The 18,742-nt window shown below is 45.9% G+C and overlaps 1 protein-coding gene across 1 annotated transcript in view; it reads right to left on the minus strand.

Moving 5' to 3' along the window:
* The window catches only part of GABRQ (gamma-aminobutyric acid type A receptor theta subunit), a 60,698-nt gene that overhangs the window by 19,776 nt on the left and 22,180 nt on the right, over nt 1-18,742 (minus strand). The window contains exons 3-4 of the mRNA XM_027845088.1: nt 11,483-11,550; nt 5,468-5,584 (exon numbers count right to left, since the gene is read on the minus strand). Coding sequence (XP_027700889.1) covers nt 5,468-5,584; nt 11,483-11,550 — 185 coding nt within the window. The remainder of the gene's footprint in view (nt 1-5,467; nt 5,585-11,482; nt 11,551-18,742) is intronic.

The following is an 18,742-nucleotide window of genomic DNA, read 5'->3' on the forward strand; positions in this document are numbered from 1 at the left end:
TTTAATCCTCACAATTGCCCTGAGAGGTAATGTTTGTAAAGTTGTTGGCAAACGTTAAAGCGCCATAGACATGATCATTCTTCTTCTTCTTTTTTAAACTCTTATTAAATGCAGATGTTGGGTCAGATATGGAGCTGCCCTGAAAGCTTAAGGAGCTCTTAACTTGGTGTTCCTAGACTCTACCAATGGGAGTATGAACTTGGATGGAAAACTGCATATTTACTTCCATTCTCTTCTAACTGAAATTGAGCATTGCCTTCAATCATTTAAAATATTATTTTTGAGAAGGGGTCTATAAGCTTCATCAGACTACTCAAGGATACCCCAAAAAGGTTACAAACTCATGGTCCAATGCAAGAACCAAGAGAGGTATATCTGTAGTCACCACAAACATATACATGTTAGTACGTGTTGGTACCTACATGAAGAACCTAGCTGTTTCTAGTTGGGGCTCTCTAATGGCTAAGAGGCCACTCACCTGGCTCATATGCTGAGAAACATTAAGAATCATTTTCAACCCACTGGGATGTGGACAAATTTGAAAAAAATTCAATTGGGATGCAGAAGTGGAGTTGTCTTTCCTTTGAATAAGCATAGCAAACAAAAAAAAATGTGAAACCTACTAGAAGATATTTGTGAGCCACTCAGGCATTGATGAATTAGAAAGATGGAGAAAACCAGCAGAACCAGATCTCATTTGGAAAGAATGTCCTTCATCCTTTATCTGTACTGTGCATGGTTGGCTGCCTAACAAATGTTTCTTGGAAGAATGAATGAAAGTCAAAGGTAAAAGTCCCACATGATTAGAATGGCCCAAGGCCAATTGGCTGCCTATCTGCATTTGGGCCAGTTTTCAGGTATGACTCATAACATCTATAAAGGATGAAACAGACATCAATGGAGGCATCATTGCTCTATGAGAGCAGTAGGAGTGGAGGGGAGGTAAGGAAATTTATGAATTTGGCATGGCCGGTGAGGGTTTTCTGGGAGGATGTGAGATTTAAGTGGCATTCAGAAGGAAGGGAAAGATATGATACAAGGGATTTTTGATGGGAGGAACATGGTTGCATCTTTACGGATGGCCCTGAGTCCCTACACGCAGCAAAGATGGAGAGATGTGGGCTAAACAATAATAAAATTAGGTGGATTTGCAATTGACTGAAAGGCAGGATTGGAAGAGTAGTTATTAATGTCTCAATTTCAACTTGGAAGGAGGATTTTATTGGAGTTTTCCTGTGATGCATGCTTGGCCTTGTGCTACTTAGCATTTTTATTAATGACTTGGATAAAGGCATAGATGACATGCTTATCGAATTTGCCGATGACATGGAGATAGGAGGGTTAGCTGACATGCTGTATGACAGAGTCAGGATTAAAAAAAAAAACTAGACAAGTAATGATATTGGCCTAGTCTAATAAAATGAAATTTAATGGAGACTTATAAATGTAAAATCCTACACTTCGGGGTCAAAAAATCAACAAGTACGAGATGAGGGGGAGTTGTGGCTAGACAGAAATTTATCTGAAAAATGATCAGGGGGTTTTTAGTCACTGGAAGCTCAATATGAGTCATCCATGAAAACTAAAGCAAATGTAGGCTTCATCAAGGGAAGCGGACTGTGTAGGACTGTGTATGATCACATCTGTGATGTTCTATTTGGTCCTGGGTACCCCACTTTAGGAAGGACATTAACAAACTAGAGTGCATCCAGACAAGGGCAATGAGGTAGTGGTGAGAGGCCTGGAAATGATGTCCTACAAGAATCAACGGAAGGAGCTGAGTTATTTAGCCTGGAGAAGAGGAGATTCAGGGCAGAATGTGAGATAGCTTCTCACGTTTTTGAAGGGCTTTCTTGGTTCTAGGTGGGAGGAACTAGAAGAAGTGGGTGGAAGATGCACAGATTTCTGCTCAATACAAGGAACAACTTCTTAACTACCAGAGTTGTCTGAAGATGAAATGAGCTTGCTTGCTTTCTTTCTTTCTCTTTCTTTTGGAGTCAATGAGGGTTAAGTGACTTGCCCAGGGTCAAATAGCTAGTAAGTGTCTGAGGCCAGATTTGAACTCTGGTCTCCATGACTCCAGGTCCAGTGTGTCACTTAGTTGCCCCGGAACCATGAGCTGTTTTGGGAGAAAGTGAACTCCCTTTCCCTGGAGGGCTTCAGACTAGATGACCACTTGTCAAGAACTTTGTACTGGTGATTCCTGTTTGCATATGAGTTGGACTACATGACCTCTGGGGCCCCTCCCATCTCTCAGATTACGTAATGGGTTTTTAAAAATAAGAGCCACTTAGGCAGGAATGTATGGGGACTAGTCAGCTCCCGATTTTCCCGGCTCCCACCATCCAGCTAACAGGGCAGTACAAATGGCAGTCGCTGTGGGGCTGCAGCTCTGCCTCACCTCCTCAACGAGCCGAGGCTGTTTCCACAGTCATCACATTGGAAAAACAAAACCAGTTATGATTATGGTCAGTAGCCAGCAGTCATGAAGGATGCAACCACAGGATGTTTAAGATGGAAAGGATGGAAAAGAGTCATTTAGACTACCAACCTCCCCCGCCCCCACCCTATTTTACAGAATGGGGAAGAGTATCCCTGAGGTCACATAGCCAGCAAATGGCAGGGCAAGACTAGAATCCAGGTCCCCTGACTCCCAGAGTTCATGGCTCACTCTTTCTTTTTATACTTTTAGAAATAGTTTTAAATGAGTAGTGAAGGACATATATAGATATATTTGTATATGTTGTGCAGGATGGGGCAGTTTGGAGGGGTCTTCCATGGGGAGCTGTCAGTGGGCTAAGGGGAGTGTGGCCTGCTGGGAGGTGTAGTTGTCCATGACATTTTTTGGGGGGGGGAAGGGGATATTTAGGGTGGGAGGTGGCTTTTTCTACTACATCAGATTGCCTTGAGAAAATTGGCTTGAAATTGATGCCAGCTATTGGCATCTTGCCAACCAACAGAGAAGAGTAGGAATCATCACATTGTTCCTCTACCTCTGTTCCCTGGAGATGGCAGAGAGGAGCAAGAGGCTGAGGTCTTCTTGGGGAGTGGCCTTCAAGGAGTCAAGCCTTTCTCCTTACAAAATGCCAAGCCCCCATAACTCCTCAGACTAGGGCTCTACTTCTGTGGAATTCGTGACTGGCCACATGGACAGGGTTCTTGGCAGTTTTTCTCTCCCACAAGTAGGAGCAACCTCTCCTTCTCTAGTGGCAGGCATCTGACCTTGCTGCTTATTTCTGGATTGCCGGATGGAGTCAATCAACATCTACCCTTTGAAGTGAGATGCCAAAGGGCTGGAGCCAGTCATAGGAGCTTTCTGTGACATGGAGTGTGCTAGAAGTCATTTGGGGACATTCACCCAAGGGAACTGTTATTTGGGAGCACAGTTCTGCTGTGGCATGGCCCCTACTATTCCAACACCACAGAAAACCAAAGCTGGCCTGGGCCTTCAGGGAGCTCACTGAGCCCTCTCATTTTACAGGAAGAAACCAGAGCCTCCAATCGGACTTGCTAGTTATTTTGTATCTATAGCTATTTTGTATTTATTTATCTCTGCATGTAGTCCCCCTCATTAGAATGTAAGTTCCTTGAAGGCAAGGATGACTTCACTGTGGTTTTTGTAACCCCAGTTGCAAGCATATCTGAAATACTTAGTACAATGCTTGTTGAATGAGTAAATGAGTGGAACTCTTTAATCAAAGCCTCACAGGGAGTTAGTGACAGAGCAGACCCAGAGCTGGGGCTCCCCTGACTTTGGAATCACAGTTTTTTTGCCCTAGAACCTGGCTGCCTCCCACTGACCTCCACTACAGAGACTCATTTGCCTTCTTTACCATCAATCCATTACTCAGAACCACAGAGTACTTACTTCTGGTCCTACATAGCCATTCTCTCTGAAGGCTGGGGCTGAGCTAGTGTCCTGGAGGTCAAAGGTGAAGAGCAGCAGGTCTCTTCTAGTCTCTAGCTAATCCTGTCTCTGGCCGCCGCCTCCTGCGGGGCGCAGACCAGCCAATCTCCCACCACTCCTGGCATCTACAGGGAGGAAATCACAGCTCTGGACTTAAGAGAAAGTCTGAGAACCGCGCAGCATGGAGGATTATTACTGTCTCTCCCAGCTCCACAGATTCATGCAGAATGAGGTTTGGTATTTTAAAACCATATAAAACGTGGGCAGTTTTGAGTCTGAGTTCTCTCCAGCCATTGGCTCTGACATTTGAGCCCAAGGTCTTTCATTACTTGAGCACCCTATGTATTTGCCAATATGCCAAATGCTATGCTGGAGGGTTTATTTGTTACCAAAAAGTTGGGCTCCTTCATGTTTGTGGTATTCTTTGCAGAATCATATCTCTGGTTGTCAAGGATTTCCTTATTATCTACCAAAATATGCTATCAAAGTGCTCAGCTTTATTTTCTGAAAGCCCATCTAATTGGAAAAACCTGGGGTCACAGAAGTGTGGCCAGGAAAGCTGACTGCCCACCCACCTGCAGTTATTGTCTTGGGTCACTGTCCCCGACATGCACCAAGGGAGGTGAGGTGAGGACAGAACAGGACAGGATAGGGGAGGAAAGGCCTCCACTTGTCACTAGAATGCCGCCACCCCCTGCTCACTTCTTATACAAGGCCTAGCCTAGTTCCCCCAGTTGCTAATGCCTTTCCTGCAAAATGAATTAGTATTCACTTGGTATATGCTTTATAATTACCTAGATGGGTAGAGTGGAAGCTTCCTGAGGTCAGGGATCGATTCATTTTTGTCTTTGTAGCCCCTGCACCCAGCACAGGGCCTTGAACACCGTTCAATCAGTCATTCAACAAGCATTTGTTAAGCATGTACTGTCTAGATCAGAGATTCTTAACCTGGGATCTGTGAACCTGTTTTTAAAAATATTTTGATAACTGTATTTCACTGTAACTGGTTTTCTTCATAATACTATGTGTTTCATTTTATGCACTTTTTAAAAAACCCCATTACTCTTAGAAGGGATCCATAGGCACTTAAGACTCTTTACTCTAGAGGTTTCACATGCCTCCAATGGCTCCTCAAGGTTCTTACCATTCTCCCTTTCTCCTCGGATCCCTATGTCCTATGGTAAATTGTACACTGGGTTTGGAATCAGGAGACCTGGCTTCAAACCCTAACTCGGATACTTATTGACTGTGTAATCATAGGGTTAGTCCCACCACCTCTTTGAGTCTCGGTTTCCTTAGCTGTAAGATGGGGACAGTCATGCTTCCATGTTTCATGGAGTTATTATGAGGGAAGCATTCTGCAAACCTTACGGTGCCATAAATATCGGAGTTAATATTGTTATTACTATCTTCTTGCTCTCCAAGTGGAGAGAGAAGGTGAGCCAGAGGATGCAGTCGTTTTTCCACTGCTACCAATGGGTTGTCTTAGCTATGTGACCAAAGGACTTTGCTTTTCTGTAAGACAGACTACGACATCAGAGCAGCCATTGCCCCTCCTACCTCTTGGAGGGGAAGGCCAATGGACATGAGCTTCATTGCCATGCAGGAACACAGGCTTTCTCTACTGGGGACAGACACCAAAGAGCTGGGCTTCCATTGGAACGAGCAGGACAGAAGCTAGGCAAAAGGAAGAAAGAGCTGAAATGGGCCACCAAAGAATGCGTCTATGAAGCATTACAGTATCTCAGGGCTGGGCGGGACCTGTACTTGAACAGGAATCCCTTCTGTAACATCTTCAACAAGCCTTCACTTGAAGACTTTAGGAGAGGGAAAAACCGCTACCTTCCAAGGCAGCCCATTCCATTTTGGGAAAGCTTGAAGGACCAGGAAGGTTTTCCAGACACTATTGGCTTCTCTGTAACTTTCACTGGTCTCCACTCTTTTCCTTGGGACATTCATTCATTCATTCAATCAACAAAACTCTTCCGAGCACCTCTCCCTGAGGTAGACTGGGCTACAGGGCCCAAGAGGATGAAGAAGGCAGAGTCTCTGTTCTGTCTTGGAAATCTTTGTCTCTTTGGAAGACATAACTACAACCCAAGACAGAATGTGAGTGGGCTTAATAAGCAAGGGCTAATGTGTTGTTCATCGCAGATTTCTGTGCAGTTGGCCTGGCGGCGGGGGGACGGACTAGATTCCTAGTTCCTTCCAATCTATTGCTTTTGCGACTGAGAATGGCTGCCATCAACATCAGTAGGACCTTACTTAACACCAACTGCCCTAGATTCTGCACAGGGATATGGAATAGCACACTGTCTAGCACAAGTATAAAGGAAGGACTGATCGTGTGCAAGAAAGATTCTGAGAGGACAGAGAGCCAAGTGTATCTTCATTATATAGTCAGATTTTTCTTTTTCTAGAGACTGATGTTCCTCTTGGGTTCACTTCATGAACTCTCATGAACTCTAAGATGACATGGGCACTTTCTTTCAAAGTTCCCACAGCACCAGCCACTCCCTTCTTGTTGGTCAGAACTAGGTACAGAGTACCAGTGACTTTGTTGCTTACTCCTCTTCCTGATATAAAATGATCAGGGAGGCGCTGGAGGCCGTGAGTATTGTTCTTGACTCCTTTCCCTGCTGTTGAGAATGACTGGGCACCTCCTTCAAGACTGGGCTTCTTTCTGATGACAGCCCGCTTGTCTTTCTAAGCATCTGGTTTTGCAGTTTTACCTGAGCGTTTTTTCCCTTCCTCCTTCAACTTCAGCTCGACGCCCTCTTGATCAGGTCAGTGGGTCTTCTGCCAAATACATTCATCCCACTTCCCATCAGTTGTGCTCCGTCCCTTGCCCATTATTCTGGTGCCTTGAGTCATGGGCCAGAAAATCAAATTCCATTCTTAGATAGCATCTACTTGGCTAGTTGTTTACTTTCCACATCCTCCCTTCTCTTTCAAAGTAATACATACCTTTCAAGTGGAGAAAAGTGATGAAAATCCCACGTGTGTGTGTACCCCCCTCGCCTCCCCCAAGCCCTTTGGTTTCCATCCCAGGTTTCTTCTGGTGGCATCATTCTTACCCATGTGAATCAGCAGAAGTGGGCTGGAGACTTGGCAGCTTCTCTGTCTCATCTTGGCTCGGCACCCCAGGAAGGCAGCACGCTTCCCACGTGGCCATGTGAGGTCCACATATGGCCTCCTTTCTGCCTTCAGCGGGGAGGATCTAGCCATCACTCCCCATATCTTCTTCCCGAGACTGGTAACAGCATTCCTTGCACCGATGAATCTTCTTTTTTGTTCTGTGAAGCACAGGGAGATCCTGCTTCCCCAGACAATTCACCTGTCCTCTGGCGGAAGAGCCACTCTCTGTTGTCTAGTTCCAGTGGGGATAGTCCCTTCTTCTCTTTCTCCTCTTGGTCACGTTCTTCCACTTGCCATCTCTTTGAAGATGTAACTCCTTAACCTACGTCCAGTCCCAACCTGTCACTCAAGCATGATGTCCACATTGTCAACAGCCTACTGGGCAGCGCATAGGATTATAATAGGCCTAGAGCTGGAAGAAAACATCTCATTCTATAAATGCGGAAAGTGAGGCCCAGGGAGGTTAGGTGACTTGCCCAGGGTCACAAAGGCAGCAAGGAATAAGTCTCCAAATTCAATGCTATGCCACTTAGTATTCCTCATGTGGATGTCTGGCCTATTATAATAGCCTCCTCATTGGTTTTCCTGCCTCAAGTCTCTCCTTCTTCATTTTATGCCAAACTGCTATTTCTGAAGCACAGGTCTGATCATGTTACTTGCCTGCTCAAGAACCTTCAGGGGTTCCCTATTCTCTCGTGGATAAAAGATAAGCTTTTCTGTTTGGCATTTAAAGCCCTTCCAACCTATCTTTCCAGACTGATCTCATATTACTTCTATACTGGGGCTTTCTTGCTGTTCCCTGCACATGAAATTCTCTCTCCTGTCTCCCCTCTCCTCTCTTTGCATAGGCAGGCCCCTCTGCTTGGAATCCCCTCCCTGTTCACCTCTGTTTTGTGGAATCCATAACTTTATTCAAATCACAGTCTAGGTGCCCCTTGCTGTGGAAGGCCTTTCCTAATCTCCCTGTACAAATTGCTTGGTATTTCCTCAGTGTGTATTTGGTGTCTGTTTGATCCTTAAGCTTTCCTTGCCAGCCTCAGCTCATCCTGACACTATCCTTGCAGGATGATGCTATGCTCTTGTAGTCATCCTGTTTTCTAGCCTTGCTGCCATCTTCTACACGAGGCTTTAAAAACAGAAGTTGTTTGGTGAGTTCCCTGTGCATCCACACCAGTCTTTTCATATGATTCCTGTTCTTCCTTCCTTTTTAGGTCTGTGTCCCTTTGTGTCTTCAGAATTCTAAACTTAAGAGTTTCCCATACTTCTTGTGCTTAGCTGTCCTGAAAAATTTTAGTTCATAGTATCCTCCTTATCCTTCCTCTGAACACCTTGGAATTTCCTCTCCGGAAATCTAGGCTGCATGTCAGGATATACCTAGATTTCCTCTCCTTCTCCGCTCAACCCCGGCAGCCAGTTCTACCCTGTTAAGGACAGTTTCAACCTCCAAGGATGGAGGAACCAACAAAGGCAAATTCCATTTGGGATCTAATTCTCTCTAAGGTAAGTTAAGAAGTTATTAGCTGCTCTGCATTTCATGGATAATTGAAATGCTTCCAGCACTACTCTATCATGCCTCTGTACCAGACTTGTGATCTGTTTCTTAAACTCATCTATTTCTTCTCTCTGTCCAGGTGGTCTGCTGTCTACTCTGATGACAAACTGTTTCTGTTTTTCCCTCTACTAATCTTCTCCTCCTTTCAAGCCATTACTTACACTACTGCCAGACTAATTAAAAAAAAATATTTCTCTACTCGAAAGTACTTGTAAATAGCTCCCCGTCACCTTCAGTATTAGGTCTGCACTTACCTTGACATTCAAGGTCCTCCACAATCCAATCTTGACATGCCTTATCCTTCACTGCTCATTGCCGTGAACAAGAAATTCCTTCTGGACTGATCTCTTCACTGTTGTTCCAGTCACCGCAAAACACTACACAACACTCATTTCTATCTCCATGTCTTAGTTTGCACTGTACCTCTGGTTGCTTGAAATACTGGCTCTCCTTCCTTTTTCCCTACTCCAATCCTCCCATCCTTCAAGATCCAACTTAGGTACACCATCTGCTCCAGGATGCTTTCTCTGACAAGGCCTGCCCAAAATGACCTGTAGTTCCTGGAATTCTCTGCACAAATTTATGCAATTTGCATCTTGTTACATCTACTGTCTTTTCTCTCTAATTGTATCTACTGCCCAATTTAGCACCAAAAATCCACCAGGGTATAAAACAACAGATCTGCCTCCATTATCCCCTACTTATGCAACACTCTTACGGTCTGCAAAGCATTTTGCAGACATTATCTAATTTGATCTTATAGCGACTCTGTGAGGGAGATATTGTAGGTTATTATTATTCCCATTCTAGAGATCATGAAGTTGAGGCTCAGTGATGTGTCCAAAGTGGGGTTTGAGCTTAGGTTTCTCTCGACTCCAAATTATGTGCCGTCTCCATTATACTAACTCCTTCGTTTTATAGGTGAGGAAACTGAGGCTCCTGAGAGAACTGGGAGGGAAGCAAAGGAGTGATAATATTTTATTAAGGCTCTCTCACCCTGTTGGGTGGTTCTGGATGACTCTTAACTATCCCCATAATTCGTAGACCACACCAGCCTGGCTCAGCTGGGATCTGACAGGAGACGGTAAGGTTTTACTGGGCACCAAGACAGGCTAAACTATTTCCATGGAAACCCAGCTCTGCTTAGGCACTTCTCATTTCTTTATTCTTTGGCCTCTTCCTATTCCCCCCACCTCCCCCCACCCCATTGAGAAACAGTACCTTACTCTCCCTTGTGGCCATGAGCTTGGATTGAGGGCAAGACTCAAGCTACCAGGGGCAATAATTACCATTGTTTGTAACATTTTCAATCACTAGTAGCATGCACTAATACTTCTACCTTGACAAACCTTTCTTCAAGGAGCACATGGAGGGCTGGTGTTTGCTTTCCATTCTCTTGGCATAGAGTTGCAGGCAAGGTCCAAAGGAAGCACCTACCTTTGTTTTTCCATCTTGCCTAGTTCTCTTTAATTGGTGCTCACAAAGATGGCACCAAGCAGACCTTTGCAATATTTCCCACCCAATGTAATAATATTAGATACAGTTCCCCCTACTCATCCCCAGCCTCCAAGCCTATCCTGTTCCTCCTGTTCAGTGTCTCCCAGTGGAGACAGCCCTCTCTCTCCCTCCACCCCATCTGGCCATAGTGTGGCCATCAACCCATGGGCCAAGACTGGTGGGTCTGGTGGGTGCCTGGTCAATTCACTTTGCTCCAGGAATGTCCAACCCCAAAAGGTAGCTGTGTAAAGAAATGGCTTCTCCCTGGTGGGGTTTTATAGGATCACAGATTTAGAGCTGGAGGAGACATTAGATGCCATGGAGGGTAACCCCTTATTTTTTACAGATGAGGAGACTGAGGCTGAGAGGTAAAGTCACTTGCCCACAGTCCCACATCGAGTAAATGTTGGAGGTAGGATTTATCCTAGATCTTCCTGACTCCAAGCCCAGTGTTCTGTCCACTGTACCATATTGCCTCTCACCATGTTTTCCTCCTGTTGTCTTGGTCCTCTCCCTCACAGCCGAATGCTCACCTGAGGGTCTGCCTTTGACACAGCTTAAGGAGAAGAGGAGGATTCTTAAGAAGATTTTAAGTCCAATGTGGCCTTGGAGGTGACTCATTCCAGCCTCTCTTCTCCCCTTCCCTTCTCTCTTTGGGAGGGGCCAGGGGCAGATTCAGAGAGCTTAGGTTGGGGGTAGGGAATCAGACAGAGTCAGAGAGGTTTCTACTTGATCAAGTGAACTTTCACTCTGCTTTCCATTGGTGTTTCTTTCCCCTGGTCATTTCTTAGTAAAGCTGAGCATTGTTTTAACCCTGTTCCTCAGGTAGCTTATGGGTGAGAGGACTTTGGGTTCTTTGCTATGGCCAGGAGACCTGGGGGCCTGTAGGGACCCCAGAGGTCAGGAAGGTGCCAGTAACTATGAAGATAAAGGTGATGCCACCACAGTTGATTCAGAGAAAAGGAAATCCCTTACAGAGAGAGGTCTGGGGCTCAACAGTGAGTGTTGTCCCCTTCCCCACCAGAAGAGTTTCTTTACACAGCCCCCTTTCCTCCACAGTGTTTTTGAACAGGAAGGTGAATCTCCATTCTTTTTATAGGGACGAGATCTCCCAATGCATGGTGGGAGTTAGGAATCAGGCGTGCCCACTCTTTCTCAGCCACCACCCTGACCCCCACACTCTCAAGGTGGTCCCAGGCTTGTGGAAGCCCCAACCTCAGGAAAGCACCCAACCAATGGCTTCACATGGCCAAATTTTGCTTGTCGGGGGCAGAGAGAAGTTCTGCTCTCCTGCTAAATTGATTTTCCAACATAATCAGATCCCCATACCCTCAGACAAATGGACATTATGTAGGCCGTGGCCAAAGAGTCTTTTGTCACGGACTCACCATGTTGACTTCCGAAATCTGGTCAATGCTGGAGATGTGGATGCTCATTCCAACGGTGACAGGATTTCCTGTGACACAGACAGATGGGTTAGAATGGCAAACACAGGTGGCTGGTGAGTCCTCGATATAGAGAGGAGGGCTTCCTGGCTAACATGGTGAGGTGGAAGAGGCATAGGCCAGGGGTAGAGGAGAGCTCTGTTCTAGTCTCAGATGTGCTTGTAAATAAGGCACACAATCTATCTAGGTTCTGCTCTAGAAAATGGGGACTGGGATCCCTACCTTGTGTGTGTTAGGGTGGGAAGGTGGCTAGACATGGATGGGTCCAAGTTCCAGCTGCATCACTTACTCCTCTGAATGCACCATTCGGCTTCCCACCTCCGTGCCCTTGCCTGGAACACTTTGTCTCCCACCTCTTGGAATCTGGAGCTCTCTTCAAGGTTCAGCTCAAGTGCTACCATGTATGCAAGGCCTTTTGTCATCTCTCTAGCTCTTGGTGCTTACCCACCCCCTGAAATACGTTCTGTGTCTATTTCCCTGCACACGTGTTATAGGGGGAAAGAGAAATCAGAGGACCTGGGTTCAAATCATGACTCTGTCACTACTACCTGTGTGATCTTGGGCATAACGCTGAAGGTCTCTGGCCTCAGTTTCCTTATCTACAAAATGAAGGGATTTGGACTAGATGGCTTTCCAAGTCTTCGAGCTCTAAATGTGTGATCCCATGATCCCATGTTGTCTCTCCTTCCTGCAGAATGGCCATGGTCGATTTTCATTTTGGTCTTTGTATCTTTAGAAGCTAGCACATAGTAGGTGCTTTGTAAATGTTTAAGGAATTGACCTCAAATCATTTACACTCTCAGGGTCTCTATTCCTTATCTGTAAAATGAAAGGATTGGTCTAGATGATCTCTAAAGTCGTCCCAGCTCTGACATTTTATGAATTTACTTTCCAACAGGATATTGTGATCAAGTGAGATAATGTATGAAAGTACCCTGACAATTGGGAAATTAAAAAGCCTGAGAGTTGGAAGGAAGGGCTAGATGCCAGACCTGAATTAAAAGATCAGAGAAAAAGGTCTGATGGCAGTGGCTCCATTTGGAGTATCATTCTCATCCCATCATAGTGGCTACTGCTTCTCTCTATGGAGTCTTTCATCCACACCCGAGCCCAGCCACAGCACCAATGTATTGAATCCTAGAATTCCATAATGTGAGTCAAAAGGCACTTGAGAGACCAGCTATTCTAACCCTCTCAATTTACAGGCCCAGAGAGGAGAAAGGACTTAGCAGCGGTCACACAGATAGGAAATGAGAGCCAGGATTTGAATCTAGATCTCTCTCTATAAAGAGTCTCTTGTTAACGGCCTTTCAAGCCTTTATGGAGAAGCTATCACTGCTAAAATGGCTAACGGGAAGATATAATTCCTTCTTTCATAGTATGGGGTCGCTGGAGGGACGGTTGTTGCCTGTGGGCTTAGGGCCTCAAAACCCCCCGAATTTGTCCTCATCACTCCCTTTTCTGTTCTCAAATGTACCCACACTCATTATTTCCCTGCTGGGAACTTCATATGTGGATGTTTCACTTGTGGCCCGTAACTGTGAAGGGGAGATTGCTCCTTCCCTTCTTCTCCTGGCAGCTCCCCATGCTCTATGCCCAGTCTCCCCCTAACCCTGTCTAGATATCTCACAAAGGGGAGCACGGCTTGTCATGGGAAGCAGAATGTGGGGCTTAGTGCCAACTTGGCTCCACTGTGGAGACCCAACAGTCTGCAGCCTGTCCCTGGGGACCCAGCTCATGCCTTGATAGTTCCTTAATGCAGCAAACAGAGCAATCATAATTGGAAAGTAATTAATACAATCAATAAATAAGGGAAGCACTTTAGCTCCTGTCTCCTTAGCTGTGCACAGCCTAGAACTGGGAAACTCTAGTCTTCTGGAAGCTACCTGGGGAAGTTGGGCTGGGGATGATTTTCAGGACCCTGGAGAGAACCTGGTTCTTCTCAGTGGCCTTGGCGTTGGGAAGTGAAAGGAACAAATAAAAATCCAAAGACCACCCCCCTTCTCCTTTCCTCCCCACTCCCCCAGACCATCCCCCTCCTTAAACCATTACCCTGCCCCACCCAGCAGAGCTAGCCAGTGCTCCAACTCACTCAGAGCCCCTGGGAGGACTGAGCAAAATGATCCAAGCGGAGGGGAAATAAAAGCAAGCCAGAACCTGAAAATGAAATGGTGCCTTAATTATGCGTTAATGTGAGCAAGGAAGTGGTGTCATTAGTGCTTCTTGGGGATTGGGTGTGCTGTGTTGTCACTGAGACAGACCCTTTGCCAGCCTGCCAGCCAACCAACATTCCCCTTTAGTACCACAGGACTAACGCTTAATACAGCTTCATCAGGAGTGACAGGAATGAGGATGACCTCTGTGCATCTTCCTTAAAGAGACAGTGCCCTGCCTTAGAGACCTTTGGGACATTTTGTTTCAGGGAGGAGGGCTCATCCTGAACACTGTACTCCCTTCCTGAAGTCTGGGAGATGAGCAAGGAGCTAGGGCCACTCCAGCCAGTTTTGAGGGCACTAAGGTGAAGCTAGGGAGACTCCAAAACCCTAACCACCCCCAAGGTGATGCTGGGGTCCATTGGCCCATTGAGATCTCCCAGGGCTTGCGGGTGGTTGGGAATGCTGCTCTGCCCCTATCCCTGCCCCCCCCCCCCCATGGAGGTCTGATGCATTTGGATAAAGTTATATTAAGAAATAGCTCCTGTTGTGCCTTATCATGTATTGTATGTCTGAGGTGGCTGCCTACCTTGCTTGTCCCTAGTTCTGGTACTGCTTCCAAAATGATACAGATTAAAAGTATAAATGAATAAATATAGAATGAACTGGGTCCAGGCAAGAAGCTGGAGTGCCTATTTAGAATATCTCCATCATAAGAGAAGGAGATGGAGGCCCATCAGACAGCTGGGTCAGTTTTCCAGTCACCTGATAAATAACAATAATACGAGCTTACATTTCTATAGAAACACTTGCCTCACAACAACTCTTTGGAGGAGACAGTGGAAACATCATCATTTCCATTTTCGTAGACGAGGAAACCTAGGTTCCAATTTGAAGGCAACTTCCAAAGCTTCCTAACTATGTGACCTTGGAAAAGTCACTTAACTTCAAAATCTCGCTTCTCCATTTGGAAAAGGGAGATAACAACCCCTGGAGTAGATACCTCAGATTGCTGTTGTGAGGATGTAAAAAAGTGCTTTGTGCACTCTGACAGGCTAGAGCAACCTCAGATCTTACAACCGGGCTTATTTGTATGTGCTCGTCCTCCCCCACCTCCTTCCACCAAGCTAGGCCTCTCCTCTGTTCTCTCAAGTTCGGTGCTCCTCCTCCCCCGCTCCCTTGCATGACTGTGCATGTGCCCAAGTCCCATGCGCTCTCATGTTCTGTCACTGTTCTTGTGCCCTTTCCTGTACATTCCAAACTTGATAGAATTTCTTCCCCATTCCACTTGTCCTGTCAAACACTAGGTAAGGTGAAAGAGAAAAATGGAAATTGCAAGTGCCTGATGTTGCTCTAGATACTTGCAGTATTGATCTCAGAGCTCATAGGAAGGGAGTGACTCATTGCCAAGGAGTGTCCCTCAGGAATGGGTTGAGTTTTGGTTGGGGGCGAGGGAGGAATCATAATGGAAGCAACATGGGAGTAACAGTAGGGGAGTGGAAAGTGCCATGGGATGGGAGCAGGGGCTATTCTTGTCCCTGTTGATAACTTGCTGTGTGATCTGGGGCCAGTGTCCAAGCTCTCTGGGCTCCAGTTGCCCTATATGTGCTGGGTGGTGATGGTAAAGTCAATGGTACCTGAAGGCCCTTCCAGCTCTGATGTTCTAGAATCTTCCTAGCTTTCCTGAACAATGCATGGTAGCACAGCAAAGAGAAAGCAGATTGGACTTGGCAGTCAAAGTGCTCTGATTCTCATCCTAGCTCTGCAACTGACTAGCTTGTGAGGCCTAGACTGAGTCTCATCATCCTCGGTTTCCTCATCAATAAAACAGAAATAACAATGATACTTGCCCCAGACCTGGGTTTGATTCCTGGCTTTGCCATATACTACTGTGTATCCCTGAACAATCAACCAAGCATTTATTAAGCGCCTACTGTATGCACTATGCTAGGCACTGGCAATACAAATACAAAGAATGAACCTATTCCAGTTTGCAAAGACCTCACATTCTAATGCTGGAAACAAAAAAGACATATATAAGTATATGTACAGAGTAAATATAAAGAGAATGGATACAAATATTTACAAAATAGTCATTACTCTGGGCCTCTATTTCTTCTGCTGTAAAATGAAGGAATCAGTGAGTCAATCAACAAGCATTTACTAAGCACTTACTATGTGCTAGGGCGAAACTGTCCCTACCCTCAAGGAGCTTAAATTCTAAAGAGGGAGACAACTGGTAGATAACTGGGTATATACGAGATCCACACAGCATGGACGGAATATTGGATTAGAATGAACTCAGAGGTTCCTTTCATTTCTAAAATCATATTCCTTGGTTGTTGCGAAGAAAGTGCTTTATGAGCTGGGAGGTTTGGTTAGCAATGTAAAGCAAAACCCATAGCCTTTCCATTCCTTTAGGGGCTTGGCTGCTTTTTCCTTCTACAATTTGGTGGGTGATTATAATCCACGTGCTGGTCCAAAGCAAACAGCATTGGGTACCAGGAGACTTTGCTCCAACGGGCAATGGAGAGAAATATGGTGGGTGGAAGCTGGCTGCAGTGTGTCATCAAGGATGACCAGTTCTGGTGAAGTGATGGAAAACACACCTGGCAAGACCATGTTCGGTTAGAAGAGGGGGATGCGTTGGTCACAGTCAGAAGCATGACTCTGTGACAACAGCCCTTGGTGATGCACTGCTTCCTGAGCTCAAGAACCAGGGGGAAGACTCCCGGGCCTTTGGGGGAATCCTCTTAAGAAAACTCACTGGGAGGCATGGACACTAAGGACACTAGGATGGGAGGGGGCGTGTGCGTGTAAGCGCACACTCCCCCCAGTGATAATGCAGATCCAGCTACACTGCTAGGCAAACAAGGACAAGAAGACATTTGCAGGTCAATTTAAATGGCGTTCCTCTTTGGAGGGTGAGAGAAGAGAGAAGAGGACAGCATAGGAAAAACCCCTATGGTGTTTAGGGGGATGAGTCAAAGCCCTTAGGGTCTGACTTTCAGGTTTCCTAGTATCCTAAAGCACTTAGCAACTCCGCTACCAGCCCTAATAATTACATCACCTACCAGAAGATGCCTCACTTCCCTCACGCTGCTACGTGTGAGGACCAAATGAGATAATGACTGGCTATGGTGCTTTGGAAGCCGTAAGCCGTGGTCCTCGTGGAAGGAGGAAGTTATTCTTGGCACCCCACCAGGGAATAGGGTGGAGGGCTGGGGAAAATGGCATAGGTGTCTGGGGTCTATGGGAGGAAACAGGTACTCCCCTGGCACTGTAAGGAGTGATGATGAATATCTTGGTGTTCCCTGGGTGAGTCTAGGTAGCAGCCAGCCTACTTGCCCAGGCTACTAGAGAAAAGAGGGCAGCTGGGCACTTGCCCTGGAAAGGGGGAAGACTGGAGGGGTATTAATGAAGCCACAGCCATTGGTCTGGAATGGCATGGCTCCCCTGTGGAACCTAGGGAGTGGGCAGTGGTGAGCTGTCAAAGCACAAGTCCCCAAAGGTGACATGGGAAAAATCTTGTTGGTGATGGGAAAAACAGAGCGACCCCATGGTTACCTGGGTCCTCATCCCTGCTGAGCACTTTGGGCCTTCACAGAGGTCTCTGGGTACTAAGTAGTTGGTGCTCTGGCTGCTTCTGTTGGTCTAACTGTATTCATTTTCTAAGGCCATGGTGACCACCCCAAACGTGTCTGGGAATGGCTGATTTGCTCTGGGGCCTGGGCCTCCTTTCCCCTCTTCACACTCACTCTCTCTCTTCTAGTTATTTACACTTACACTTAGGTGCTACCAGGGCTGTCTGTCAGCCCTGAGTGTCTTATCAAAGGGAACTATCCCAATATGATTGATAGACTGTGAGAAACAGATGTGGACCACATGGTAAGACAGGGAATTGAGGGGAAGTCGGCAATGAGCTGAGTGCCAATAGGCCAAGTCATTTCTCACCACTACCACCATCTTTCCGGATGCTCTTTGGCAGGCCACTTCAGTTTCTTGGTACCCAGTGCCACAATTGGTCAACTACATTAATCAGAGTTCTTAAGTCTTTTCAGTGTTTTCCTTTATGTTTTGGGGGTCATCATGTCATTCTGCTTATTTTATTTTGTATCAGTTCATACTAGTCTTCCTAAGTTTCTCCAAATTCTTCACAGTATCTCCCGATGACACAATCCTGCTTCTTCAATTATATGAGAAATTTAGGCAAAAGCAGGTTTGGGTGTCTGAATTATTTGGATAATTGTGTCTAGGTAGATCTTGCCTCAACAACCACATTTCTGAAATGAAGTAGCAAAGCCTGTCTTTCTCTAAAGCGTTTTGAGAGCCAGTGATGAGAGGCATTCTGTCAATCAGAGCCTCATTATTTCATTACCAAATAATACAAGTATTTTCAGTCCAGGAAATCTGTGGCCTTTCCAAACTCATCAGCCACACAATGGAGAGATAGGTTTCATGCTCCCCCTCCCCAATTCAGAAAGAATAAATCACACTTCCCTACTCATCATTTCCCTAATAAACAAAAATGTTCAAGTGCTAATTTCTAAATGTTGTCTTGATACAAATCCAGCAAAAACTGAGCCCCAAAACAATGGTGCATTTGGAGACTCATGAAAGGGCCTATTTTCCTCCAAATACGTAAATAGAGTCTGCCAATAATGCTGTTGTCTCAATGGGTCCCCATCCTGGATTTGTCCTGCTGTGTGCATGCCTGCCTGCATGTGTATCTAACACACCCATGCTTCCTTCAGCCTGTATCTATATCTATATCCTCCTGTTATGGAGATGCTCTGACAGTCACTCCAGCTTCCTGCCTGGACCCAATGCAGTCTAGATTTATTCATGTATACTTTCAATCTCTCCTGTTTTGGCAGCAGTACCAGAACTAGGCACAAGCAAGGTAGGCAGCCACCTCGGGCAAGCAATGCACCGTAGGGGCACAACAAACACTGTTTCTTAACACAGTTTTGTATAAATGCATGTATTTGACAATGCCTCTCTGGCCAAAAGCAATTGATTTGATGATAAGTCGGGTGGGATGTGTGTC

This window comes from Vombatus ursinus, unplaced genomic scaffold, assembly GCF_900497805.2.
Source record: "Vombatus ursinus unplaced genomic scaffold, bare-nosed wombat genome assembly UNPS02014951.1, whole genome shotgun sequence".
Taxonomy (NCBI): domain Eukaryota; kingdom Metazoa; phylum Chordata; class Mammalia; order Diprotodontia; family Vombatidae; genus Vombatus; species Vombatus ursinus.